Below are 26,796 nucleotides of genomic sequence, written 5' to 3'. Positions count from 1 at the left end.
GTTAAAAGGATTATACCCAGTTTAAATCCTTGCACATTGCTTGGTACATAGTAAGTCCTCAATACAGATTAGTTATGTGTTATCATGGATTAAGTCAGTGGTTCTTAATGACCCACAGGAGCTGCATTAAAGGGCCATGGCATTAGGAAGGTTAAGAACCACTGTATTAAATACATATAAATTGGAATTATATATGGTAATCAAATATATATGAGAAAGGTTTGTTATACATTTATATAACTATATTTTCATGTGTACATATATATTTAAGAAATCTTTCCAATGATGAAAACTCATTACTCATTAGGCAATTCATTTTATTATTGAAATTACTTAGAAAGGTATCCTACATATTAAATAACTGTTGACTCTATGAACTTCTCTTCATTGTCTAAACAAGTATTACTCTGTTTCCTCATCCAAATAACCTTAAAAATGTCTGAATATAACATGTAATCTTGAACCATTCCTCTCCTAATACTGGACAAATGCCTTGAAACAACAGCATCGACAACACACACCCTAAATGGAATCCTAGGCCCTCAATCCGTTCTAGACCACTGTTTGTTTAATAACTGATGTTTCTCCCAGTCCTCTTTTATATGGTTCGGTAGTATACTGATATTCCAAAGCAAAAGGAGAACATTCTATGAAATTTGTCTGTGGGTAGATCTCAAAATAGACTTAATAGATCACAGAGCCTTTGTATAAAAACAATTCAGAAATATAAAACTCAGATCTGAAATTCCAATGTACATATTGATCTCCATTTTCTTTATTTTAATGTATATCTCTAGGTGATAATACCCTGGGAATCTTTCCAATTCCCATTTTGAGTTTATTCACTCTGCACTATTCCTAGAGACTATTTTTATACCCCCTAAGTATTAAGCCTTATGCCTGGAAATGACAAGTTTCGTCATCTTGAATTACATAGTGCAATATACGAACATAAATTTACGTGTTTTTTATGTGCTCAAGACAGGATTGCTGAAGATAAAGCTATTATATGAAGTATCATGAATTTGTCATCCCAACCAATACAAATAGGTAATAAAAGAGTTTGATGCTAAGTCTTGTTGGGCAGGGAGGTGGAGGTAGTGGTAAGCCTTCCCTCTACCAATACGTGTATGTGGGAGCATATATTCATATGGATATTTTATATATTAGCGCATATTAACAATATATCTATATTTCTGATTATCAAGATGAGACCAGATTATTTTATGAAATTGTCAAGATAAGACAGTAATTACTAACTGAGCACATATGTCAGAAGTAATTAGCAAATTTTATCACTATTGGAAACTGGATTCTGTGTTCTGTGAGACAATCTGATACAGTATTTGGGTCTCCTTCAGAGTTCTGTGTATTCATGCTGCCCATGTAGAATTCTGATTGTTTTTATGACTTTGATTCAACACATCCTCCCTCCCGTCATCAGCATTCCCAGAGGCAGAGAACACATTGATTTGCAATTTTACCTCTCAGATACTGAGCCACTATTTTTTAAGATGACATGTTAAATAAGTGACGGTGTCACTAAAATATGGTTATTAATTTTCTGAGTGAGAACTTCTGAAAATATCATATCAAATTACTTGTCAGAAATTAGCTTATACTTAATTATATAAGTCAGAGACAGAAATGATGTAATATAGGCCCTGGTAGTTAAGTCTAACTAAGTAAAGAACTATTGCTACTTCATAACCTGAAAGTAATAGCTTGTATCATAATCCATGATTAAATAATTTTTGGACTACATGAACTTCTATCCAGCAAATACATATAAATTTCCTATATAAAAGATATGTGGCTCTTTTAACACAATTTTGGAGACTACGCTGTCTTTCTCTTTAACATACCTAATTATACTTTCATTTAGCACAGGATCTAGAGAAGTGCTTTCATAAATTTTCTTTCAGTGAATACTTCAAAGTACAATAGCAAGAAGGTTTAATATAGTTCCCTAAAATTAGAAAAATTTCTTTGAAAATTTTATGTTCCAAAAACAATAAATTAATTTATTTAACAAGATCCCATTATTTCAAACATCAGTTCAAAGAAGGAATTACAAAAGACTACCTATGTGTGTAAACAAACTAAGAATGTATATATTTTGCACATGTATATCTAAGTAGAAAAACAAGCAACAATTCATGAAACACAATGCCAAATATTTGAATGACAGGAAATCAGAGAAAAATTTTATCCGTGAGCCTATTAAATTTGCTTTTACTTCTTTAAAATCTCAGTACCTCAAGCTCCCATTTTAATGAATCCTCTCTCACTCATAGTTTTCCCAAATTAAAAATAAAAGAGTAGTAGGCAAACCAATGATAAAAATGTATATATTCTTTTAAACAGATTTAAAGAAAAAATAAATAACTAATCTTATTTCTAAAAACATGTTCATTAGCTGAGCGTTGTGGTGGGTGCCTACAGTGCCAGCTACTTGGGAGGCTGAGGCAAGAGAATGGCTTAAGCCCAAGAGTTTGAGGTTGCTGTGAGCTGTGACACCATGGCACTCTACCAAAGGCAGCATAAGTAAGACTCTGTCTCAAAAAATAAATAATAAAAAAAAAGTTTGTGATTATCTGCCTTTTGCTTATAGATGTGAAAGTATGCATCCCAACTTTATGTAAAGCCATAAAATTTATATTATTTGAGATAACTGTGTATTGCCTTAATACAAAGGAACAGACTTAGACTATATAGTAAGTTATTAGTTGCAAAGGTTTATTAGGAAGAAAGCAATGTTATTTCAAAGAGACAAGAAGGATTAAGAAATATCTCTGTACTAGATGGATATAACAATCTGTACCCACCGATTTTTGTTCATTTTACTTTGATCCTTCTTAATTTTCATTTTCAAACTTTAAAAAGATATGGCATTTGGTTAATTTGAGGTTGTTTTCTTTATTTCCTCAAATATATTTTTGGAAAACCATTCACATGTTCCTTAATCCCCTGGCTCCCTAGCAAAGTTTATATGTGTATCTTTTTCATTCTAATTAAAATTTCATATTCTTTAGAGTAAAAGGCAAGAGGAGGTCAGCTTTACTGTCAGCTTTACTTAGGAGATACTGTACTTGAGGGCTAGAGTCTTCAAATGGGTTCAGTGTGCCTGTCTTCAGCCTCACTCAGGTCCAGAGAACTCTGGCCAGGAACTCTAGATAAAAAAAACATTACGGGGCTTGTAAAAGAAGGGCCTGCAATGTGAGGTAGAGTGGAAAAACAAAGGTTAAAGAAAGTAGCCAACGGAAGTAGGGTTTAAAAAGAGCTTATTTAAAGCTTATTTAATACTCCTTAAAGTATTGTAGGAGCTTTTGGTAATCAAGAAGATGGCACGCCCTGGTTGAGGTCTGAAGTGGGTGGAGGATGTGAGTGACTGAACAGTTCTTAGAAAAAAATAAAAAATCATTGTAAAACTGCTTACTGTTAGTTCTAATGGAAGGAAAAAGTATGTATGAAAGGTAAAGTCATCAATGTATCTGTTCTTTGCACTACATAAAGAAAAGAATGACTGACTTGGCATATTTACTACTGTAACTAAGAAGTTTTAATAATACAACATACCATATTATGTCAACATATATGCTAGGAAATATGTTTTAATTATAATACTAGTGAAATTGAGTGTATGATAATATACAGGGTGGATATAAAGTTCATGTTCAATTTAAAATAGGTTAACACAGTAAATTACACATGAACTTTATGGACAATGTGCATGTATAATTAAGATACTCTTTATACAATAAAACTAACGAATCAGTCCTTTGGATATGTAGGTAAATTAGCAAACTAATGCATGAGAAAGCAAATATATATTATTTATTTTTTAAATTTTACTTATCTTGTCAACACTTTAGTAATCAAGAAAGAAAGCTCTGATACATCTGGATCATATCGGTTACCAAGTATCTACAATAATGTTGCTCAAAATGCAAAGATAGTTTTATGGTAGGAAAGTAGTTAAAATTCTAGTTACACTCATCCAGGACAATTTCATAAGATCTCTGGATTTGTCAAGGCATTTTACTATTTTTACTTGGGGTTCAGAGAAGAACCCCAAGCAAAAGTTTGGTGAAGAGAGAGAAATATGCTGATCATGATAACACAGCATGATCACATTATTTTTTAGCCTCGGAGTAATTAAATATAAATTGCAATGAATAATCCTAAGAGAAAATCAAGAAAATCTCTGATTGTTTTTAATCTCTGCAGAATCACAAAAGTAGTTATGTTATCAATTAGCATATACTAAACTTTGAAATCGCTTTCAAATTATATGAATGTCAAATGTGAAACTCATTTCAATATGCTAAAATAATGGTAAAAATCTTCTCCCCATAAATAACCTCCACCAGCCCCTAGCCTTGCAACTGATGGTCATGGTTTAGTGAAGTTAATTCCAGTTGCCTGATCTCTCAATTGTTGGTAGGTAATCCTACTAGTAAATGATGATAATTTCATTTAAAGATTAAGAAAACAATTCCACTCAAAATTCACAAAGCACATCGAGTCCATTGTTTAACAGGGATTTCTACACTTTATTTTTAAAGGTCGCTATAACTTAAAATGTTAAATTATGATTTTAATTATAGGTAAAATGAACTAAGAACTTAAGTCAAAATGGAAACATTTTAAAAGAGAACATTTATCTAAATCATTTCATTGGAAATTATTTACCCATATTTAAGTAAAATTTAACTTGAGCAAAAAGTTTTCCACTGTAAATGTCTTCATGCGACATCCCATTTTATTTTTAGGTCTATATCACATACATCACCAGGTTATCAGAGATCAATAGACATGTAATCATCACCTGATATTAAAGAATACAGACTGCAAACTGTTAACGTAATCTACATTTTTTGTATTAAAGATTATTTAAATTTATAGGATTACACATATTAATGATATAAGTTTTATGATTGATTTTTATGCAATTTGATTTCCATTATTTTAGAAGGACAAATATTTTAGAAGACAAATATTTTAGAAGGCAAATATTTTAGAAGGACCTCCAAGAGAACAATTTTCGGAAGAATACAGAATTATCAGAGTGGTACTGTTATCTTTGTTTATTGAAAGGTTAATTTAAGTTAAAATGGTTTTGGTTTTTCCTAATTTTATTGGCTTTCAAATTTAACACTGTCAAAATAGGCACAAAGTAAGTCTGACAAATGCTTGAAGAGCTAAATTAGATCTCAGTGAACAAGCTTGCTATGTGGAAATCAAGTGATATGTAACAAAAATGTCACATGGAAATGAGAGACCCTGTGACGTTTTATTTTCCACTGACAAGTTGCATTGTAGAAGTGCGGCTGTGGGACTTCATGCTGAGGATTAACTGAGAAGTTTGTCTGAAATGTTTTATACCCCAAAGGCAAAAGCATAAAGAAAATAGTTTCTACTTTTGAATAAAATCAGTCCATTTAAGTATGAATGTAAATAATAATATTGTTCAACTACATTAGGTATCTAATTGATCTCCAAACTTTAAATAGGTGATTTAACATAAAATAAATTTTCCTAAGTAGTCATTTGAAATTTGATGGTGAAAATGGAACCTCATGCAATTGGTAGCAAAGGAACATGGAATTGACAGGGATTCAAGACTTAAAGATTGGTTGTAAATAAAAGGCTGCCGTTTGGTCATCTCATGTCCTAGACCAGCACTATCCAAAAGAAAAGTGACAGTCATAAATGCAAATCATATATGTGATTTTAAGTTCAATATCCACATGAGAAGAATAAGAAACAGGTAAGCTAATTTTAATAATATATGGACTTAACCCAAAATATTCAAATATTATCATTTTAACACATAATATAAAATTATTAGTGATATATCCTATATACTTTTAAAAATATCTTAAAAGTCTTGTGTGCATATTATAAACTAGCTGTTCTTTGAAGTTTTGAAATGCCACGTGTGCCTAGCAGTTTCCCTAGTGGGCAGTCAATACATTATTAGTGGGATTTAGAGAATATCCCATTTATATCCAGCAGAATGAATAAAAGCCTACCTGGATGCATGTTAATTATAGTATCAACTTCTTATTGAGTAAATTCTTTGCCTTGGTCTTTTTTTCCTACTTAAATAAAAATCACAATCTCTCTGACATAACAAAGGCTTCCTTAGTAGAGCTTTCTTATCAATCAAATGGAATGGTTAATGGAGTTATGGACCAGATTTTTATTGCCAATTTCAAAAATTCATATGTAATAAATATCTTAAGTTCAATCCTGAATTATCATTGCTAAAGTTGCTAAATATTGTAATTAGATGTGCAATTGTGTTGTGAGCAAGGTACCTTTATTAATGAACAAATATTCTCATGTTAATATATAAGCATTAGTGTCTGTATGTTACAGACCCAAATATGTACCTATTAGAGAGTGAACTTTTGGGCATTTAAGAAATATATTAGCTTATTTAAAATTCCAAATCATGGATGGCCCCCCAAGGAATTTCTAATGTAATCTATCACAAGACTCAATGGTGGAACTCAAATCAACAATGCTAAATTTGGATGCAAAAATTCTAAAATTCTAAATTTGGCTGGAAAAACAAGTATCTATGCTTATGTCACATCTCCACATCAAGTGAGAGAACCCTAAACTCAGCCGAACTCAGCTGGAAGGAAAAATTATAACTATTTAAGGAGAATATGCTATATTGACCATTGAAGACTTGATATAGTGTCAAGAGTAATTTAAATCAATGAAGCCATAAACAAAAGCTCAGGTTGTCAGCAAAGAGAGCACCTGAATGTTATATAAACATAAAATTAGAAAGGAATTAGGAAAATGATTTGTAAATAATAACTTCTTTTTCTAGTTATAAAACTATTTTACTCATTTGTGGTCTGGTGGCCTTTATTATTTAGGAAAAAGAGAGTACTGCTATTTTGAGTTACAGGCAAGGAAGTAATGTAAGAAGAAAAAAGCCCATTGAAAATTAGATTTAAAAAATCATTGTGGTAGGTAATCTTCAGTACTGGTCAGATTATAGAAATCATCATTTTTTTTTTATTATAATGACACCACTTACCCAACTCTTTGCTTCTATCTTTACTCTCGTGGTAAAATCAGTATGTGTTTAAAGGGAGAGAGAACAAAACAGGTAAAGCTGTAGCAAAAGGCACAAGGATACAGTCCCTTCCTGGAAAGAGGATTTTGTGGCGAACCATTTCTCCCATGATGCACCCCACAGACCATATATCCACTAGAACAGGAGAGAAAGGGTAGTGAAGAAAAGGGAGGAAAGAAAAGTTAACTAAGGTAATAATTGACTTCTGAAGGAGGAAGAAAAAGAACAGTTTGATTAGAAGGTACAATTTTCACCTCCCACCAAAAGTTGGCAAAAAAAAAAGAAAAAAATGAATTAAAACCAGCATCATACTATTACATTAACAGTCAATGTCTAATGTGAGAACACAGATGAATTTTTTTGTTTATTGAATGCCTTTGATTGCCTCAGTAATGCCACAAAGTGGTAACACTGGTTTAGCAGTAGCTAAATCAGAAGTATCTCTGTGGCAGGTGACTGAAGAATTTTTAAACTCATTTGCTGGATGCAGGAAAAAAATAATACAAACCTGTAAGTCTGGCTGTTTCCATTTCTATTCTATAATCTGTTCAGTTACATGTAATAGGGCAACAAGAGACTACCTTGTTTGTTTGTTTATCTGTGGGTCCAAAATAAGGTACAAATTCAAGAAACCAAAAAATGACTGTGGTTTATAGGCAGAAAAATTGGAATCCCTGATATTAGCTTTTCCTTCAGAAGTTATTCTTATAGATAAACATCAGTTTTAGTTTCTATTTGAAATATTTTAAGAAAAACAGATATATAATGAATTAGCACACACATAAAGATATCATCTGGAAGTAAAGTGAAAAAGTATTAAAGGTGTTAAAAATTTGTTATGTACATATATTTATTTCCAAATTGTCATACTTGCTAGGCAAACATGCTTTACCTTCTCTTACCAACCTTTACCCCTTTCCAACTGGCTTTTTCTTAAGGAGAAAGGGAATTTGGGGGCAGAAACATTAGGCTGGGTTGCTCTGAGGGCAGGAAGGCAGGTTAGGTGCACAGGACAGCGGGGCATGCCTGATGTGGGAGCAAGCAGGTTTTGCCATATGATAACCTCCCTCCCATTGCTGGGAGGCCAGCACAGGGTGTGAGGCATGCCTTCTCCACAGACTTCGAGAAGCCAAAAAACTGAGACAGCAACTTACAACTCCTTCCAGTGAGGGAAGAAGAGGGGATTTTAATGTCAAAACCAGGACAGGCAAATTCAGACAACTCCCCAGGTCCCTTGTAAGTTCTTGATTCTTGACTTTTCTTTGTTTCCCCTTTGACTTTTAAAAAATAACTTATGAAGACTGTGTTCAAATATCTTCTCTTCTGAATAAATTAGAAGTGGGGGTAAAGACTTAGGAGGAGGACTTGATACATCTCCTCCAAGTCAAAAGGTCCTACAACTTTGACACTGCCCCCCACGGCCAATGACTTTAAGAGCTGACTTTTCCCCTTCCTTTGTTCAAATGCACAAATATTGTCTGTCTTCTAATCTGGAAGTATGTGAAGAAGTTTTTGTAAACTTCTGTGGCCAGAGAAGAATCATAAAAGTACCTTCCCTGTAGCACTTGCATATAAAAATACAGACTATTTTTAATGAATCTATTTTACAAATTACTGTAGAAACTAAATAGAATATAAAAATATGTAAGAAATGTACTTTGGGTTCATATGTACAATCCTAATTTGAAACAATTTTAATTCCTAAGTATATTTGGGTATGTTTTTTAATGTGGCTTACTACTTGTCAGAAAGATTAGCATTAAAATAATATGTCACAATGTTTTCTAACAGGTATTTAATAAATTCTTTATTTTAATCAATAAAATCAAATTGTAATACATTTTGAAGATTCTTCTTATATCTTTTCAAGTATTCTTGAATATTAGATATTTATGAGAGCAGAGATACCGAATTTAGTATTTTACCCTCTTCTGGTTTTTAGAATTTATAGACATTTACTAGGCAATTGCTACTCCAAATATTACTTACAGAGCAGCTTACAGAGAATTGCTTTTAAAGCAATTCTCATTCAACTCAAATAATTTGGGTTACTTCAAACTGACTATTTATTTAGCATTTATGAAGGATTTGTGGCATCTTTTTACATGTCTTTCCCTAGGTCTACAGCCTTCAATCTAAGCTATGACATAAAAGCCAAATGGTTAAATACCATAGATAGATTTCTTCCTGTTTTCACACTTAACTCTGAACTAAACCATTTTTCTCAGTATCTATGGCATGTGTGCTAATCAGTATTCACTTGACTGCTTAATCAGACTCCATTTACAGTTCTTTTTAGCTTTTAACATTTTAGTGCTCTTCTAGCAAAGCTTACTTCTCAGAAACATTCTTCATATTTTTATTGAGAGATTCTCACCAGTAGTATTTTAAAAACTCTAAATATGAAAGCTGGCAGCCCTATTTTTTAAAAACATCGTATGCATGAAAGAGAACACCACTTTTGGCTATCTAAAATCTGTATTCATTTTATACATGGTCTTTGCTGCTGCTGCTCAAAAGCATCCCTACCGTTCTCCTTGTAGCCCATTCCCAGGATGACTTCAGGGGCTCTGTAATAACGTGTCACCACATACGGAGTCATCATGAAGCTTGTGCCTGCTGTCCTGGCCAGTCCAAAGTCCAGGATTTTCAATGTGCAATCTGACTTGACTACAATGTTACTAGGTTTTAAATCCTAGGAGTAGGAACAAGAGAAGAAATTAAAAACCAGCATCAAATGAAACATGTGAGTTCCATCAACTCAATCAACAGAACAGTCTTGCCAGAGCACTGTTGGGGTTCCATTTGCCCACAAAGCCCTGTGGAAAGCAACCAATTACTGCTACAGAGGCAGTAATGATTAGCTTTTGAATTTCTTTTAATATCCCCAGGAAGTTTTTAAGCCCAGAAGAAAATTGTATCACTTTTTTTATAATTTAGGCTCATCTCAGGAAAGAAAAAAAAATAGAAAAACATTTTATCTATAAATATATACAGATAAAATATATTTATACATACACATAAATATATATATGATATAGTTTTCTAAGGAGAAACCTAACAGATGATAATAAATTATATAAATTTATATTTATACGTATTTTATAAATGTATTGTCATCTGTTAAGTTTCTCCTTAGAGAAATATAAATCTTTCATCTCTAAGTTTGACAGAAGACAGAAAAAACAGATCAGGGAAGCGCTCTTCATGCTCCTAGAAACAAACTACAAAAATCGATTGTCTTATTCTAACAGCATGCATGACCCCTGCCAGTCACGGAGGTACAAAGCATGAGGCTTGTCAGAGGCTGCCTCTCAATAAGGTGAAACATACATTCAACTTGACTGACTACAGGATAGATAGAATTTCCTTCTGCATATTAGTGAACTATGTGCTAATTCTATTACCAAAGAAATAAGGGAAATATATTCTATTTGACCAAAACCCAACGATAAAGAAAATAACCTGCAATTGCTTCTTCTCTTCTATAAAAACACCTTAATTATAATTCTAGAGTGGGTGTTCTTACCCTGTGAATAATTCCAGCAGAGTGGAGGTGCTTGATGCCACACAGCATTTGGTATAGCAGGTAAGACATTCGCTCATGGTCTAATTCCATCTGAATCACCTGACATAAGTTGGCATCCATCAGTTCCATTACTAAGTAACTAGAAGGTAAATTCCACAATGTTAGTTCCAAGTCACAAGATCTATGAAGTCCTTTGCTTTAGTCAGAATCTTCTCCTAACTCTGGAAGTCTTCTGAACTTCCCAGCTCTGGCTTTGACTGAATCAAGAATATGAAAAATTTCCGAGTATTGTATGTGTGTTAGCTATAGTAACTCCACCACTCAGTTACAAATAGAAGCAGCACTTGTTAGTGTATGGTTCATATCCATGTATTTTTTATCTTCATCTTGCTATCACTTTTCTCTATATACCCTCAGCTCTTTCCTGAGTATTAAGATTATAGGCAAGTTGTGATCTATCTTTAATAAGAAAATGTGAGTAATTATAAATTGGTTTCATAAAAGTATTGAGTACATTGGATACTTTTTATTCCATTCTTTGAGATACTTTACTAAGAAGAATATTTTCCAGCTCAATCCATGTAAACATAAAAGAGGTAAAGTCTCCATCTTTTTTAAAGCTGCATATTATCCCATGGTGTATATATACCACAATTTATTAATCCATTCATGGGTTGATGGGCACTTGGGCTTCTCCCATGTGTTGGCAATTATGAATTAAGCTGCAATGAACAATCTAGTGCAAATATCTTTGTTAGAAAGTGATTTTTGATCTTTTGGATATACGTAGTAATGGTACAAGTCAAATCTACCAAGTATAGAACATGAATGTCTTAACACAATAATTAAGTAAATGAGGTGAAAACTATATTAATTATTTTGATGTAACCATTCTAAATTGTGTAAAAAAAAAATCAACACATTGTACCTCACAAAAGCATAAATGTATTCGTGATCTATGTGTATATGACTTAATAAAAGGGAAAATAAAACAAGCAAAAAAAGATTAAAATTTTTTTTAAAAAAGATTATAGGCAAGAAAAATATTCAGAATGACTTCTTCCATTAAATTCAGCATTGTCTGTGTTAAATAAGACAACGTGCTGGGGATTCACTTCCTCTCCTCTGCTTAGCATCGCTATACTTCTAGGTAGAATCTTTTTGCATGTAATCTAAGGCACCAGGAAAATAGAAATAAAATACAAAGATAATTTTATTATGTTCCTTGTATTACTATTTCTCAGAGTGAATTGACTCATTCTGGAAAGCTCGTGGAATCAATTAATGACAATAAATAGATAAGCCTTCTGTGATCAAACCAAGAGGATGGCACAGTGAAGCACTTAGAGCAACAGCCAGGAGAAGGCAGACTTATCTTTCTAGGAAGTAACACCACAGCAGAATCCTTTCCACTATGGTTGGGTCCCTGCCATTGATCCTAGATCTTACCAACCGTTGATTTCTACAGGGGATTTCATTTATTTGTGTGTGTGGGCATGTCATTTTCCTTTGAGCTATCTGAGGGCTGTGCTCTTACTTCCTTCCTCCATAGTTTTGTTACTTACACATCTTGGAACTCCTCCAGCGTTTTCTGGGGTGTGAAGACGTTTAATAAACTAATAATCTGAAAAAGAGAGTTGAATGAACAGAGGAAAGAGAGAAAGAAAAAAGAGAAAATGAATTATTTTAAAGGTATATTTGAACATGTATTTATTCCAATTCAAGGTCAAGTGCTATGGTAGAAATAGAAAAGTTGAAAAAAATGTCTAGAAGTGTCTTATAGAACATAGAAAAGTGTACTCAGAAAGGGCATAAGATCTATCTTCAGGTTAATAATGCAGTTTAAAAATTCATGGGCCGAGTCAGAGAAGATATATAATTGTTACACTGCTTTAGGGTGTGGTTCTTTGAGGTAGAATATAAGACTTTGGAACATTAACCAAAAAGGCAGTGAGCCATGAAGGGAATCAGCAGTGAGACCCTTGGTAGGACTGGACAAGGTGACATTTCTCCTCCACAGGAACAAAATGGTATTCAACTTCAAGGATTTTTGGGTATTGTTACTGTAATTTCTTTTACTTCTATCTCCCACTCAAATATTACCTAAGCTAATGCCCCAATGGGGAAAGATAAAACGTGGAGGATTCTTAATGTTGAATTCAGTGTAAAATTTTTAAAAATGTTTTCTAAATTCAGTTTGGAACTTTTTGTTTCCTGATTTAATTATTTTATATATCAGATAGTAAAGAAATTTACCTTCTGAATAAATTCTGTAAAAACCCTTTACCACATTTCTGAATAGATTGCATGCATAAATAATTCAAAATATTTTTCTAGCTAAATATTCTATACTAATGTGCCAGTACAAAATGAACATAAAAATATACAGATAACAATCTTCCACTCACAAGATAGTTGCAGCCATTTTATGAAAACTGGGTAAGTACAAGTTCAAGATTTAAACAGCTTCACAGCATCAATGAACTTCAATAAATTTTACAGGTGATATAAAAACATATGGAGTAACAAAAACAAAACAAAATTATTTTAAACATCTGAGAAATGAAGTCAATTCTATGGGATGTTTTATGTTTGTTTTCACTTATTGAGAAATTATTGAGAAAAAAATCACAATATCATCAAGTGTGCATAGATATGACAATGCTTGTAATATTAAAAAAACCAACCTTTTTTCTAAAGCAACCTTGCACTGTAAAATATTCATATCGAAATAAAATTGTTTAAATTATCCTTAAAACTTGTGATTAAAGTGTCTTGTTCTGTATACTTGGTTGTAGTTAGTGTTTAAAAATGGTTGTGAAGTACATCTTTCATTGGAAAATCTACAGTAGGTTTGATTCTCTCTCAATATCATAAAGTAATTTATTTCATTATAATATTTGTCCAGATAAAAGTATTAGAGATTGTGCATAAGGTGCGTACAGAACACCCAGTCACACAAACACTCCTTATAGATAGAAAAATGCTAACACACATCATCTGGTGTGTGAATAATCTAGGTAATCTAAATAATCTAGAAAATAATATTATAATTTATACATAAATCAAAATGTATTATTTTAAAATATGATTCCTCAAGATTTAGTCCCTCTTACATGTTCTCGTTTTACCTTTCCTGTGCTATTGTTTTATCTTTTCTGATTTCCTTTTGAGAATTTCTCCTCCGTTCTTTCTTTGCTCCCTTGTGAATCTGAATTACTACTAAAAACCAATTTAAATTTTTTCTTTGGAAGGAGATCATTGCAGGTATTTCTATGTCAGTTCAACAGTTTCCAGGCAGAAATATCAGTCTTTTCACTCCAGCATCTTGAGATGCACAAATATGAATCAACATTTATCATGGACCCACAATCACATTAGTTGCTAGAACTGAGTATTCATTTTTGAAATAGATTTTCCTCACTATTATTGAAAAATTAATGGGAATATATTATTGTTTCTTTCACTTTTCACAGCATTTATGGAGTTTTATATTCTGACTGACTTTTACTCAGTATTATAAGTACTAATGCAGAATTTATGTTTGGTTATAACTGAACTTCCTCTTTGTTAACAAGTTCCAGAAATTTATTTCTGTAGGCTTATATGGGTACATACATACACACAGAAGAGGAAAGTATAGGTGGCATAGGTGGGATGCTATTTACAAACTTCACGGCAATTGGGGACTTCTTTTTAGGTACCATAAATAAGAGTCCAAACATTTTAGTTAAAAATGGAGAATAAGAGTCCCTAGAATTGGCCATGTAAGGGAGCATTTCTCCACAATATAGTGCATTACAGGATCTGGAATGAGGGTTAGGAAAATATAAACATGTGCACATATGCATGAAAACTTTCTATACAGTTACATCATTACTTGTACCCATCCATTTCCCTTCGCCCATGTTAAGTTTCATCATCTTTATACCACAAAAATATATTGCATTTGTCATCTGCTAATATTGCTCCTGCTTGATTTAACATACTGAAAGAACAACTTGTTTAGTATATGAATCTTCTTAAGAACCATCCTTTCTATCATTCCTGTATTCCTTTTTAAAAGTCTCATGGTCACGTTCATTGCATGGCGATATTAGAGATGGGTGCACACTTCATAAACTTTCTTTTCTTAGTGAAGACTTAGCTACTCAATGCAAAAGGGTTATCCTATTCCACTCCACACTGGTTAAGTATTTTTCATCTTCCTTCTTTGCTTTGTTTACTTACAAGGACCGATCACTATCTGACATTCTACAGTTACCCATCTATTTTGTGAATTGCCTTTCTTTTTCCAGAACATAAACTCCATATGAGTTGGGATTTGTATCTGTTTTCTGAACTGCTGTATCCTCAGCATCTAGACTGGGCATTTAGATCTGTGACTGGTACATTTCATTTATTCAACAAATATTAAGTACTTGTCAAATGACTGAATTAAAAAGTCATTGGATTAGAGTAACAGAGGAAAACAGAAACACTGCTATTGGTCCTTATTCTACTTGTTTACATTTCACATATCTTTCAACTAAACACTAACATATTTGCTTCTTGTCAGTGCCACTGATAGGGGCTAGCCTTAGGACAAGATCCTTGGTTTATAAAACTGCACCAATAATTCCATGCATTCTGTGTGATTTTCATACTTAACAAAAACTTTGTGGAAAGTGATGATAGCTACTATATTTTATAATAATCTGATTTATAATTTTTTTATTTTTAATAAAATCAAATTTATAATAATTTATATTATTATAGATTATAAATATAGTATTATATATGTAACATAAAATATATTTAATGTTTATCATACTTTATTAATGATAGTCATTATTAAAATAATGAATTCTCTTTACTTATCCTTAATAAAAAGAACTGAAGTGTAGAGAGAATTCTAGAGGCCTTTGCCAGTAATTAAAGGAGCTTAGACTCTGAAGTGAAGAAAGTCCTCTAATGGTTTACCCAGCTGAGTTCCAAAGAGAAAATGCTCCTTATGGTCTGGTTCTGAAGTGTTTTGCAAATATAGAATTGCATCTTTGTCCAAATTGTTGGCTACTCAAAAGAAGATGCCAATACACAATGTGTATATGCATGAGTTAGAGGCCAGCACCAGCCTATCGCTAACACAAAAATGAGATACATGATGAATAAAAACCTTCATCTGTTAGTAATTAAATTTAAAATTATGAAGAAATATAATATATTTTTCTGTAAGGTTATTTGATTTTGTTGTGTTCTTTTTATAAGAATATGAAGTTCTCTCACTAATTTGGAGCAAAATAACCAAATATGGTTAATTTTGTAATGTGGAAATATCTATAAACTTCATCTTCTCCACATCATATGGTTTTTAGATGATTTTTAAACAGAAAGCTACGATGAGGACAGAAAATCAAATTTAGCATATGCACAGGATAAACAATCTTAAGAGGCAGATATTGCACAGTAAAGAAAGTCTCTTCTACTGAAGTTGGGCAACCTCCCACTGCCAGAGGTATAAAAATAACAAAACTCACGTTTTTATGGTTCACACACTTCATGAGGACCAGCTCCCGGTATGCTCTCTTGGCATGTGTTTGGTTCTGAAAGGGTCTGCTGAGCTTCTTAATGGCCACATTTCTGTCAAGGACAGCATCATACGCAGCACTGCAGAGACCCAAAGGCAACCCAGAGTTAAGAAGAAAAGATCCCTCAGAACTCCTGCCTACCTAAGGGTATGGGGTAAAGAATACTGTTTTGGAATCCTACTCATATTCTCTCTCCTCGGGTCACATGCCAATCAGACTGTAAGCAAAGATATGAATGACTTGGAAAAAACATTCTACTTACTAGGAGAAGAGGAGAAGAAGGGGTAAAAGGAAAAATAGGAGGAAAGGAGATCTCAACAAAAATATAGCATATAATGGCAGCAGTCGGTAGGAAGAAAAAAGAAGAAAGAAAAGTGCTCATATTTCCCACTAACCATGTGATTGTGGCAAGTCATTTAATTCCTTTAGGATTCAGTTTCATGTCTATTAATATATTTAGGTTTTTCTCTATAAAAATCTATTGCTTTGGGGTTATTTTATATGGACATTTATTCTTATCTTATTCACAAGAACCAGTTTTTAATATGTGGCATTAATTGCTGTGAAAGACAGGTGGCATGATGATGGAAGTGCACTCATTAACGATAACAAAGCTCCAAATACAACACGCCACCAGGGAAACTTCATTTAAATACAAAGACAAAAATAAATGCTTCTAACACTTGAAGTTCTCCAAACTGTTTGGGAATGATAATTTGCCATGTCGTGAAAAAGCAATCTAAACATACAGTACTAATTCTCTCATACTCAGAATATATAGGTTGGAGGTCACATGAGAAAGTGAGAAAGTCTCCTGTGGCCATTGTACCTAATGATGCATTTGCAGAATATTTACACCACCACCCCACCCACATTCCTGTGACTTTGAGTTCTGCTAGGTTTTGTCTTAGTTGCCAGGAAGGAATGCAGAACCAGGATCCTGTACAATTGATTTATTGAATTGAAAGTGACTGTGACCATTTAAGTCTCATGCCACTGAACTAAAAGCCAAAAATAGGATTACTACCCTGTAAGACAACAATTAAGAATAAGGTTGAACAGAGTCTTAGAGTTCAGTTGGTCTATCTCTCCATTTAATACCCATTCCTCTCTAAAAATATCTTCACCAAAAGTTTGACCAGTTTCTGCGTGCACACCTCCAAAAACACAGAACTCACTCAAGGCAGCTCATTCTGTTCTTGGACAGCTTTGAGAGGAGAAATCCCATCATTCTAGCAGGCAGAGTTGTCTTTCTATGGCTTCTACTGACTATTGTTAGCCCTGACTTCCAGGAGACTCAAAATAAAGTGTCTCTTTCCATTATAACAGACCATAATACATTTGAAATCTATTAAAGAGCTGAACACAATGCCTGACCTAGAGTAAGCACTCAGTAACTTTAGTTTCTATTATTTTTCTCCTAAGTCTTTTCATTCTTAAGCTAAATATCCCCAGGATCCTGCCACCACACTTATCAAAATGTGGTTTCATCACCATCTTGGTCAGTTTCCTCTAAATAAGCTCCAGTCTGTCAATATTCTCTGAAAATCTGGATCCTGAACTAAATAAACATTTCTACTGAAGGCATGGAGTGTTACTAAAGATTAGGGTAGGGCTAGCAACTTCTTATTCATTCAACAATACTGTTCTGACATGGTTAACACAGATATGTCTGCCCTGGCTTCTTTGATAATGACATTATACACTATTGAGTCACAGTGGGCTGCCTGAATTAAAAATACTGTCTTTATGAAAGGGTATATGGCACACCTCCTGAGAGCAGGACTCATGCAGAATAACTGAGAAAATGCTACCCTCTGGGGGTTCTTGGTAGGCAAACTACTGGCCCATTTCTCCCTCCCTCTGGTACCTCCTCCTTGAGGCAATTTTAGGTATGAATTTCAGCTCTGCTGCTTACTAGATATGTAGCTATGGACAAGTTATTTATACTTTCTAGCGTCTGTTTCCTCATATTTAAAATTTAGACAATAACAACCTGACAAGATTGTTGTGAGGAATAAAAGAATGAATAATGTATCTATGGTGCCTCATCTAGTGTGAGGACTCAGTAAATGGTAGCTACTGCTATTTTTAAAATCAATGTTCTTTCTAGATTCATTATGTAATGTAGGGCAGAATAGAGTATAAATTCCTATAGCATATGTAATGATTGGACATCTGTCTGCTAATCGACAGTTTTAAGTCTCTCTACTTATTACAAATCCCTTCAACTGTACCACCATCTTGCCCACATTTTTAAAGTTTGTCTCATGATATCATAAAAGACAGTGAAAAAGGCAAAAGCTTTGTTAAAAATATAGATACGTTACAGTGATACAGTTCTCTGACTGACCACTTTAATAAGCTATTTGACATGATTTGTTTTTAATGAACTCCCTATTCCCAGTGATTATTACATCACATTTTAATGGTTCACGGGGTTATCTTTTCTAACCAATATAAGGAATACTATCAAGTTCAAATGTGTCTCTTCTAAAACCTTTTTCCCTCTAAGGAAATAAGAACATTTGCCTGTTTGCACTTGTGTAGAATGTTGTGGTTTTGTGCATTGAACTTCCATTTAACTCTATTATATCATTCCATTCTGAATTAGAGAGAATTCAGAGTTACTGCATTTTGTTGTGCATAATGTGCATTTTCATTTTATATTTCAAAGGGTGCCAAAGTGGCCACTCAGTAGAGCCTCCTTCTCTCATGAAGACACATGAGGCATGGAGTCAAAAGTTGTAAAGAGTAGAGAGCACCCAGGCAGCAAGTGAGAGGGATCTGGATGATCTTACCTCCCCCAACTTTCCCCTCCAGCTCACCCTTGTCCCCATATCCTCTCATTTCCTATTCCCACCAATGTCCATTAGAGGGAACATGGCCACAGCCACAAGGCTGAGAACCCTGGTGTGCTTATTTCCTGGGAAGCTGGAATGAGGTGCCAGGGCCAGCTTTGACTGCCCTGGGTTCTTGATGGTAGATGCCTCCCAGAGGTGTTTGCAGCGTACCACTCTGAGAACTCTGGAAGCCTATAATGTTCTGCGGGTGCACCTATGAGAGGTTTGTAAGGCAGAAGTGAGGATGGTTGTTATCTTCTGATGTTTCTTATTTAAAAAGCAAGTTTTCATGGAGAAGTAAGGGTTTTAATTTTTTCCTGAAGCAATGATTCATGTCATTCTCTAGGTTCCTGGATGAGAAAAGGAGTGAAAAGAGAGGCAGCAGTGGATTCCAGGTTCCACTCCCCAATTGGTAGCATAATGGATAACTATGGCAGAAGCAGCAAATGCACAGTTCCAGGGCTATGATTCTTTAATCACAGCTTTGATTGTATGTTCTTGAAATCTGGTGGTTTTAGGGTACTTTCAGAAGAGGGAGCTCCCTGGTGATTCAGCTCTCTAGTGTCTGGGAGTCATTCCAGGAGACTCAGACTTGAGCTCACTCCTCCACCCTTCCAATGATTTTGCCAAGCACCCATTCACCATATGTAGTATTAAATCTCTGACTATTTAAAATATTTCTGTCTCCTGTCATGAACTTTGGCTGACACCACAATCTTTCTAATTTTCTGTAAATCCTCAGTGATTAATGGAAGCATTTTAGCAAATGCATCTGCAAGTTGGCATCATTGATGGTATACAGTCACAAATTGATGCCTGAAACTTTTCCATTACTCTTGAGTCTTTTTTCCCTAAGAGTCTTAGTCTATAAAATCTTAATTTTTTCTAGCAAATTTTCTTTTCCTTTATCTTTATGCAGGTAAAATGAGAGATAAATCTTTATGAAGATTTGTCAGCAATGTTCTAGCCATTTTATTCAAGACTTTCTAGTAATTTCTTGATGTACACTACTAACACACCTCCACCTCTACTAGTTCTATTTCTAAAGGAATGATACAGCCTTTTGTTGTTATGCTTCTATCATTTTAATTATTTGGTGCTACTACAAAGCATGTGTAACTCCTTGTATTTACACACACACACACACACAGAAAACTGCAGGCAAGTTTTGTTCTCAACTTATTTATTAATTGTTTTTTCTTCTGAATTTCATAAGTAACCTCTTACACAAAAGTTTTTCTTCTGGGAGGGTAGAACAAGATGTCTGACTAGAAACATCTCCTTACTAGCCACTCACAGCAAGGCAAGGGAAGGAAAACTCTAACCACCTCTGGCTGGGGGAACCCATCCAAGGACATCATTCTGGGGGCACAGTGGAATAGAGTACAAGAGCCACCAAGGAGGCCTGGAACTGAAGGAAACCAGCACAGAAGGCACGTGCTTGGGAATGAGTGGGGACTGGCCAGCTAGCTAGCCCAGAAGACTGAGGACAGGAAAGGGCTATCCTGCAGTTTTTGATTTGGGGCTAATCCTGTTCACTAGACTAGCCTTGGAAGGCTTAAATGAGTGGGTGGACTCAATCAGTGTCCAGCAGCTGGGATTAAATACCAGGCGGGGTAAATCTCCCATCAGCTTGGCTGCTATCCGGGTGCTACTATTGTGGGACGGCCATGTGGAGAAATGGTTCATAGGGGCCTAGTGCATGGCTGGTTCTAGTGTGCTTGCTTAGCTTGGGCATCCACACTTGGGGTTAGCTGAGCAGCCCCAGGAATTGTTCTCAGAGGTCACTGTGTGACATGCCTCCTAAGGATTCTGATGAGAGCTTTAGGACCCCAATCCCATGCAGGCTGAATGCTGATGAAGCAACCAGACTTGGACCTGATGGAGAGCAGCTAAGTCATGAAGATAGGACCTAATCTCCTCTGCAACTAGAGAGTGGCTTCTGGCCCTAATTTTTAACAGCAAAATAGGATGTGTTCTCCATCTCTTAATATCACAGCACCACCTAGTGTCCAGGCTATATTTATATGTGTGTGTGTTTATGTGTGTATTGTTTCTTTGTTTTTTTATTCCTTTTTTTGAATTGGTTGTATTTTTATTTTTTCACTTTTACTTTCTGCAATAGCAAGGGCTCCTCCATTTTTATTATGGTTTTTCAGCCACTTTTATTCTCTCTTTTTCATTTCTTTCCTTTTTTCTCTCCTTTGGTAGAGATTTTTCTACTTTTCTCATCTTTTCCATATAAATTTCTCATACAACAGCTAAGATAGCTCTCTTTTTCCTTTATCTTATATAATTGTATTTTTAATTTTCTTTAGCTATTTTTTTAATCTTTTCTCTGAATGCTGGAGGGGCACAGCATTAGTCTAGCTGGGGGGGGCATGGCTTTGATCTGACTCAAGGAGTTCCCAAGCTCATGGGTTAGGGTGTCCTTCTAGCTTGGGCCTTTGGAAAGACAGTATTGCCAAGTCCCCACTGTGACATGTTGCTGAATTCTTAATTAATTTTCTCTTTCCATATTTTATGGAGGTGGGGTCTTGCTTTTGCCCAGGCTGGTAAGGATCTCCTGACTTCAAGGGGCCTGCTCATCCTGGCTCCCAGAGTCCTAGAGTTGTGGGTGTGGCCATAACATGCTGCCAAATAACACCATTTATCCTGTCATCCTCTTTCTCTTCTTTTTACTTCCCCCTTTTTTCCTTTTCTCTTCTTCATCCCTTCTTGCTCTTTTCCCTTCTCTTCCTTTTGTTCTTCTATCAAAAGGCCACTTCAACACCTAAGCTCTGAGACAAGGTAATTTAAGGTGAAGGAGGTAGTGAGAAGGAAAAAGTAGGGGAAGGAAGTGAACAAGAAGAAATCACACATGAGAAGGAACCAAAAGAAAAATACTGCCAACATGAGAAAAGCAGAACACCACCCCAAAAGGTTCATAAGGAAGCTATCACAGAAGATCCCACCTGCAAAGAATTAACGGCAATGACAGAAAGTGAATTTAAAATATAGATGACAAAGGTAATAAAGGGAATTAATGAGAAAGTGGAAAAACAGAACGAAACATGATGAAAGATGAATATAGAAAGGATATGGTGGAGCTTACAGAATTGAAGGAGTCAATCAGGGAACTTAAAGATGCAGTAGAAAACATCAATAATGGATTAGACTATGGAGAAGAAAGAATCTCAGAGCTAGAGAATAAAGTTCTTGAGATAACCCAGGTAGTTAAAGAAGAATAAAAGAAGAGAGAGAAAGCAGAACATTCACTGAGAGAATTATGGAACTTCACGAAGTGTTCGAACATACAAATAATAATGATTCCTGAAGGGGAAGAAGAAAATCCCAAAGCCCTACTTAAGGATATCATAAATGAAAATTTCCCAAGTTTCCCAAAACACTCCTTTAAGTAGAATATCTAACCCTGGATAAACTCAACACAAACAGAGCATCTGCAAGACACATTGCAATGAACCTGTTCAAATTCAAGATAAAAGAGGAAATTCTGCAAACAGTCAAGAGTAAGTGCCAAATGACCTACAAGGGCAGATTCCTCATATTGATAGCACATTTTTCAGCTGATATGTTTTAAGCCAGAAGAGAATGGTCATCTACTATAACCTTCTTAAATGAAACAATTTTCAGCCAGTATTCTGTATCCTGCTAAACTAAGCTACAAAATAGATGGAGAAATGAAAACTTTTACAGATATGCCAACATTGAGAAAATTACCATCATGAGACTACTAGGTATGCAGGGCATACTTAAACCTATTCTCCACACTGACCATCACAATAGGCCACTAGCAAACTAAACACCTAGAAATTAAAGGGAAAACCTCACTTCCACAATGGCACAAAGGATAAAACTAAGCAACTGACTTTCACAAAATAAGATGAATAAAACTCCACCACATTTATCAGTTGTCTCACTAAATATTAACGGTTTGAATTCCCCACTAAAGAGCACAGGCTGGTCAATTTAATTAAGAAAAAAAAAGCAAAAGCCATCTATATGCTATCTCAAGGAAATGCACCTAACCTTGAAGGGCAAATCCAGATTCAGGGTAAAGCGATGGACAACAGCATTTCAAGCAAATGAAAATCAAAAGAAAAGAGGAGTTGCAATCTTATTTTCAGATACAAATGGATTTATAGCAACTAAAGTTAAGAAAGATAAAGACATCGCTTCATTCTGGTCAAGAAGAGAACATTTCAATTCTAAATATATATGCACCCAACTTAAATGCACCCAGATTTATGAAACAGACCTCGATTTGTCTGAGCAATATGCTATCACTTAACATGATGATAGATGAGGACTTTAACACCTCTCTGGATGAACTGTACAGATCCACTGAACAGAAACTAAACAAAGATACAATGGAGTTAACATGATCCTGGAACAAATGGGATTAATAGACATAAACAGAACACTCCATCCCAAACCTAAGGAATATTTGTTCTTCTCATCAGTCCATGAACCATTCTCTAAAATAGATCATACCCTAGGATATAAATCAAACTTCAACAAAATTTTAAAAATTGAAATTATACCTTATATCTTCTCAGACCACAAGGTAATAATGGTGGAACTCAACCCTAACAATAATTTTCATTCCCACACAAAGGCATGGAAATTAAATAATCTTATGCTGAATGACAGTTGGGTCAAGGAATAAATAAATGAGGAAATGGTTAAATTCCCCAAACATAAAAACAGTGAAGCAACAAGTTACCAAAACTTGTGGGATACTGCATAAACAGTCCTAAGAGAGAAATTTATCACATTAGATGCCTATATCTGAAAAATAGAAAAGGAGCACATCAACAACCTAATGAATCATCTTAAGGAAATGAAAAAGGAAGGACTATCTAATCCCAAACCTACCAGAAGAAAAGAAGAAATAAATGAAGTTAAAAGCAAAATAATCATTAAGACAACTAATAAAACAAAAAGTTGGTTCTTTGAAAAGAGAACAAAATGGATAAACCTTTGGCCAAATTAACTAAAAGCAGAAAAGTTTGATCTCTAATTAACCTCAATCAAAAATGAAAAAGGGGAAAATAACAATAGCTACCACAGAAATTATCTCTGAATACTACAAGAAACTCTATGCATAGAAATTTGCCAATGTGGAGGAAATGGACCAATACTTGGAATCACACCCTCTTCCTAGATTTAACCCATAAGAAATCGATCTCTTGAACAGCCAAATATCAAGCACTGAGATGTATGGAACAACAAAAAAATCTTCCCAAAAAATGCTCTGAACCAGACATCTTCATATCAAAATTCTATCAAAACTTCCAAAAAGAGCTTTTATCTATACCACATAAAGTATTCCAAAACATTGTGAAGGAAGCAAACTTTTTCAACATAATGCATGAAGCAAACATATTTTGATACCAAAACTAGGAAAGGACCCAACTAAAAAGAAGAACTACAGGCAATTTCACTAATGAATATAGATGCAAAAATACTTAATAAAACCTTAGCCAATAGGTTACACATACACATTAAAAAAATTATACATCACAACCAAATAGACTTCACCCCCGGGATGCAAGACTGGTTTAACATATGCAAATACATAAATATAATTCACCATATCAATAAAGTTAAAAACAAAGACCATATGATGCTCTCAATAGATGCAGAAAAAGCATTTGATAAAATTTAGCATCCTTTTCGAACAAGAACACTTAGGCAGAAGTGGCACATTTCTTAAATTGATTGAAGCCATCTACAACAACCCCACAGATAATAACATACTGAATGGAATAAAACTAAAAATTTTTCCACTTAGAACTAGAACCAGACAAGGATGCTCTCTATCACCACTACTATTCAGCATAGTTCTGGAAGTTCCAGCTAATGTAATCAAGGAAGATAATAGATAAAGGACATCCAAATGGGGGCAAAAGAGGTCAAACTCTCACTCTTCGCTGATGATATGACCTTATACTTAGCAAACCCTTGAGATTCATCCATAAGACCATTGGAAGTGATCAAGAAATACAGTAATATCTCAGGGTATAAAATCAATGTCCACAAATCAGTAGCTATTATATATGCCAATAACAGTCAAGTTGAGAAGCTAATTGAAGACACAATTCCTTTCACAGTAGCTTCAAAGAAAATGAAATACTTAGGAATCTACCTAAGCTGCAACTCCTGGAGTACAACTTACAGGTATATGGAACATCTCAAAGGAAAAGTGCCTGTCCCCTCCCCAAGAGAGCTGTGTTTTTCTCTTTGTTTTCTCTTCATCTGCTCCTATAAGCTTCCTACTGGCGAGAGATGAACTAAGGACCTATTATCTCACCCTACGTGTGAGAGCTACAGGCAGTGGGGTCTACTCCCCTAGAGGGTACCTCTTAAGACTCCGAACACCCTATTGCCAGGCAGAAAAATTGAACTAAAGTTCCCACTGCCATTTTGAATCTCCAGTCCACCCTCTCGCCCTTGTCTGCAGACACAGTGAGAGGAGGCCCAAGAGCAGCGTCCTCCCACCCACAGGACCAAGCTCACTGTCCGGGTCCTGCAGCCACGTGTTCCCAGTGCAGCCACTGCCTTTACCCTGCCCCGGGGTTGCCCCACGGCTGAACAAGGACTGATCCAGCATGTTCCCAGTGCAGCTGCTGCTCTTCTCCTGCCCCCCCATCACCCCAGCAGGCCAAACCAGGACTGATCTGGCCATGAATGTGCCCCATGACACCACTGCCATTCCCCTGCCCCCCAGTCACCCCAGCAGGCTGAACTAGGACTGATCTGGCCACTCGCATTCCCCATACAGCTGCTGCTGTTCCCCTACCCTCAGGTCGCCCTGGAGGAGCTGAACTAGGACTGATTTGGCCATGCACATGTCCTGTGCCACAGTTGCCATTTCCCTGACACCTGGTTGCCCCTGCAGAGCTGAACTAGTACTGATCCAGCCATGCACATTCCCCGCATAGCTGCTGCTGTTCCCCAACCCCCTGGTTGCCCCAGCAGCCGAACTAGGACTGATCTGGCTGCACATGTGCCTGTAACACTGCTGCCATTTCCCTGCCCCCCCAGTCACCCCAGCGGGCCCAACTAGGGATGATTTGGCCCTGTGCATTCCCCACACAGCCTCTGCTATTCCCCTGCCGCCCGGTCACCCCAGAGGGGCTGAACTAGGACTGATCTGGCCATGCACGTGCCCTGCACCACTGCTGCCATTTCCCTGCCCCCCAGTCACCCTGGCAGGGCTGAACCAGAACTGATTTGGCTGCTGTTCTCCTGCCCCCTGGTCACCCCAGCAGGGCAGAACGAGGACTGATCCTGCCACTGCCATTTCCCTGCTCCCCCCCACCCACATCACCCAGGCTGGGACAAACTAGGACTGATCCAGGCATGTGAGGGCCCTGCACCTCTGCTGCCATTTTTCCTGCTGCTCAGTTTTCCCAGTGGGCCCAAACTAGGACTGATCTGGCCGTTGCCATTCTTCTGCCTCCCCTGCCCCCTGTAGCCCTGGTGGGCCGACCAAGGTCTGATCCCACTGCACACGTTCCTGCACAGCCGCTGCCATTCCCCTGCCACCAGTCACCCCAGCACCCGAGAACTGGGAGAAGATGACAGATACACCCTGTCTCTCTGGGCAATCAGAAGAAGCCAGCACTTTCTCTGGTGGCAGCCACAGCCTGAACGGTTCTGATAAGGTCTACAAACAGTGTAAATTCAGCATAGGGTGGAATGAGTGGAAAAACTTTGGCAACTTAAATAACCAGAGTATATCAA

General features: G+C 35.7%; 1 protein-coding gene across 6 annotated transcripts in view; it reads right to left on the bottom strand.

The window, feature by feature from the left end:
* Window positions 1-26,796, bottom strand: part of MAPK10 (mitogen-activated protein kinase 10) — a 295,404-nt gene that overhangs the window by 66,473 nt on the left and 202,135 nt on the right. For 4 of the 6 annotated variants that reach the window (XM_003790028.3, XM_003790029.3, XM_012805360.1 and 1 more), the window contains 5 exons: window positions 16,151-16,280; window positions 12,200-12,258; window positions 10,635-10,773; window positions 9,635-9,800; window positions 7,169-7,240 (listed from right to left, as the gene is read on the bottom strand). In XM_003790028.3, the coding sequence (XP_003790076.1) occupies window positions 7,169-7,240; window positions 9,635-9,800; window positions 10,635-10,773; window positions 12,200-12,258; window positions 16,151-16,280 (566 nt within the window). The remainder of the gene's footprint in view (window positions 1-7,168; window positions 7,241-9,634; window positions 9,801-10,634; window positions 10,774-12,199; window positions 12,259-16,150; window positions 16,281-26,796) is intronic. The other 2 variants (XM_012805359.1, XM_023513365.1) reach the window with 1 other exon arrangement.

The sequence above is a fragment of the Otolemur garnettii genome, unplaced genomic scaffold, assembly GCF_000181295.1.
Source record: "Otolemur garnettii isolate 467f Iridium unplaced genomic scaffold, OtoGar3 scaffold00039, whole genome shotgun sequence".
Taxonomy (NCBI): Eukaryota; Metazoa; Chordata; class Mammalia; order Primates; family Galagidae; genus Otolemur; species Otolemur garnettii.
The sequence above is the reverse complement of the archived record's forward strand: the minus strand, read 5'-3'. Positions and strand labels throughout refer to the sequence as shown.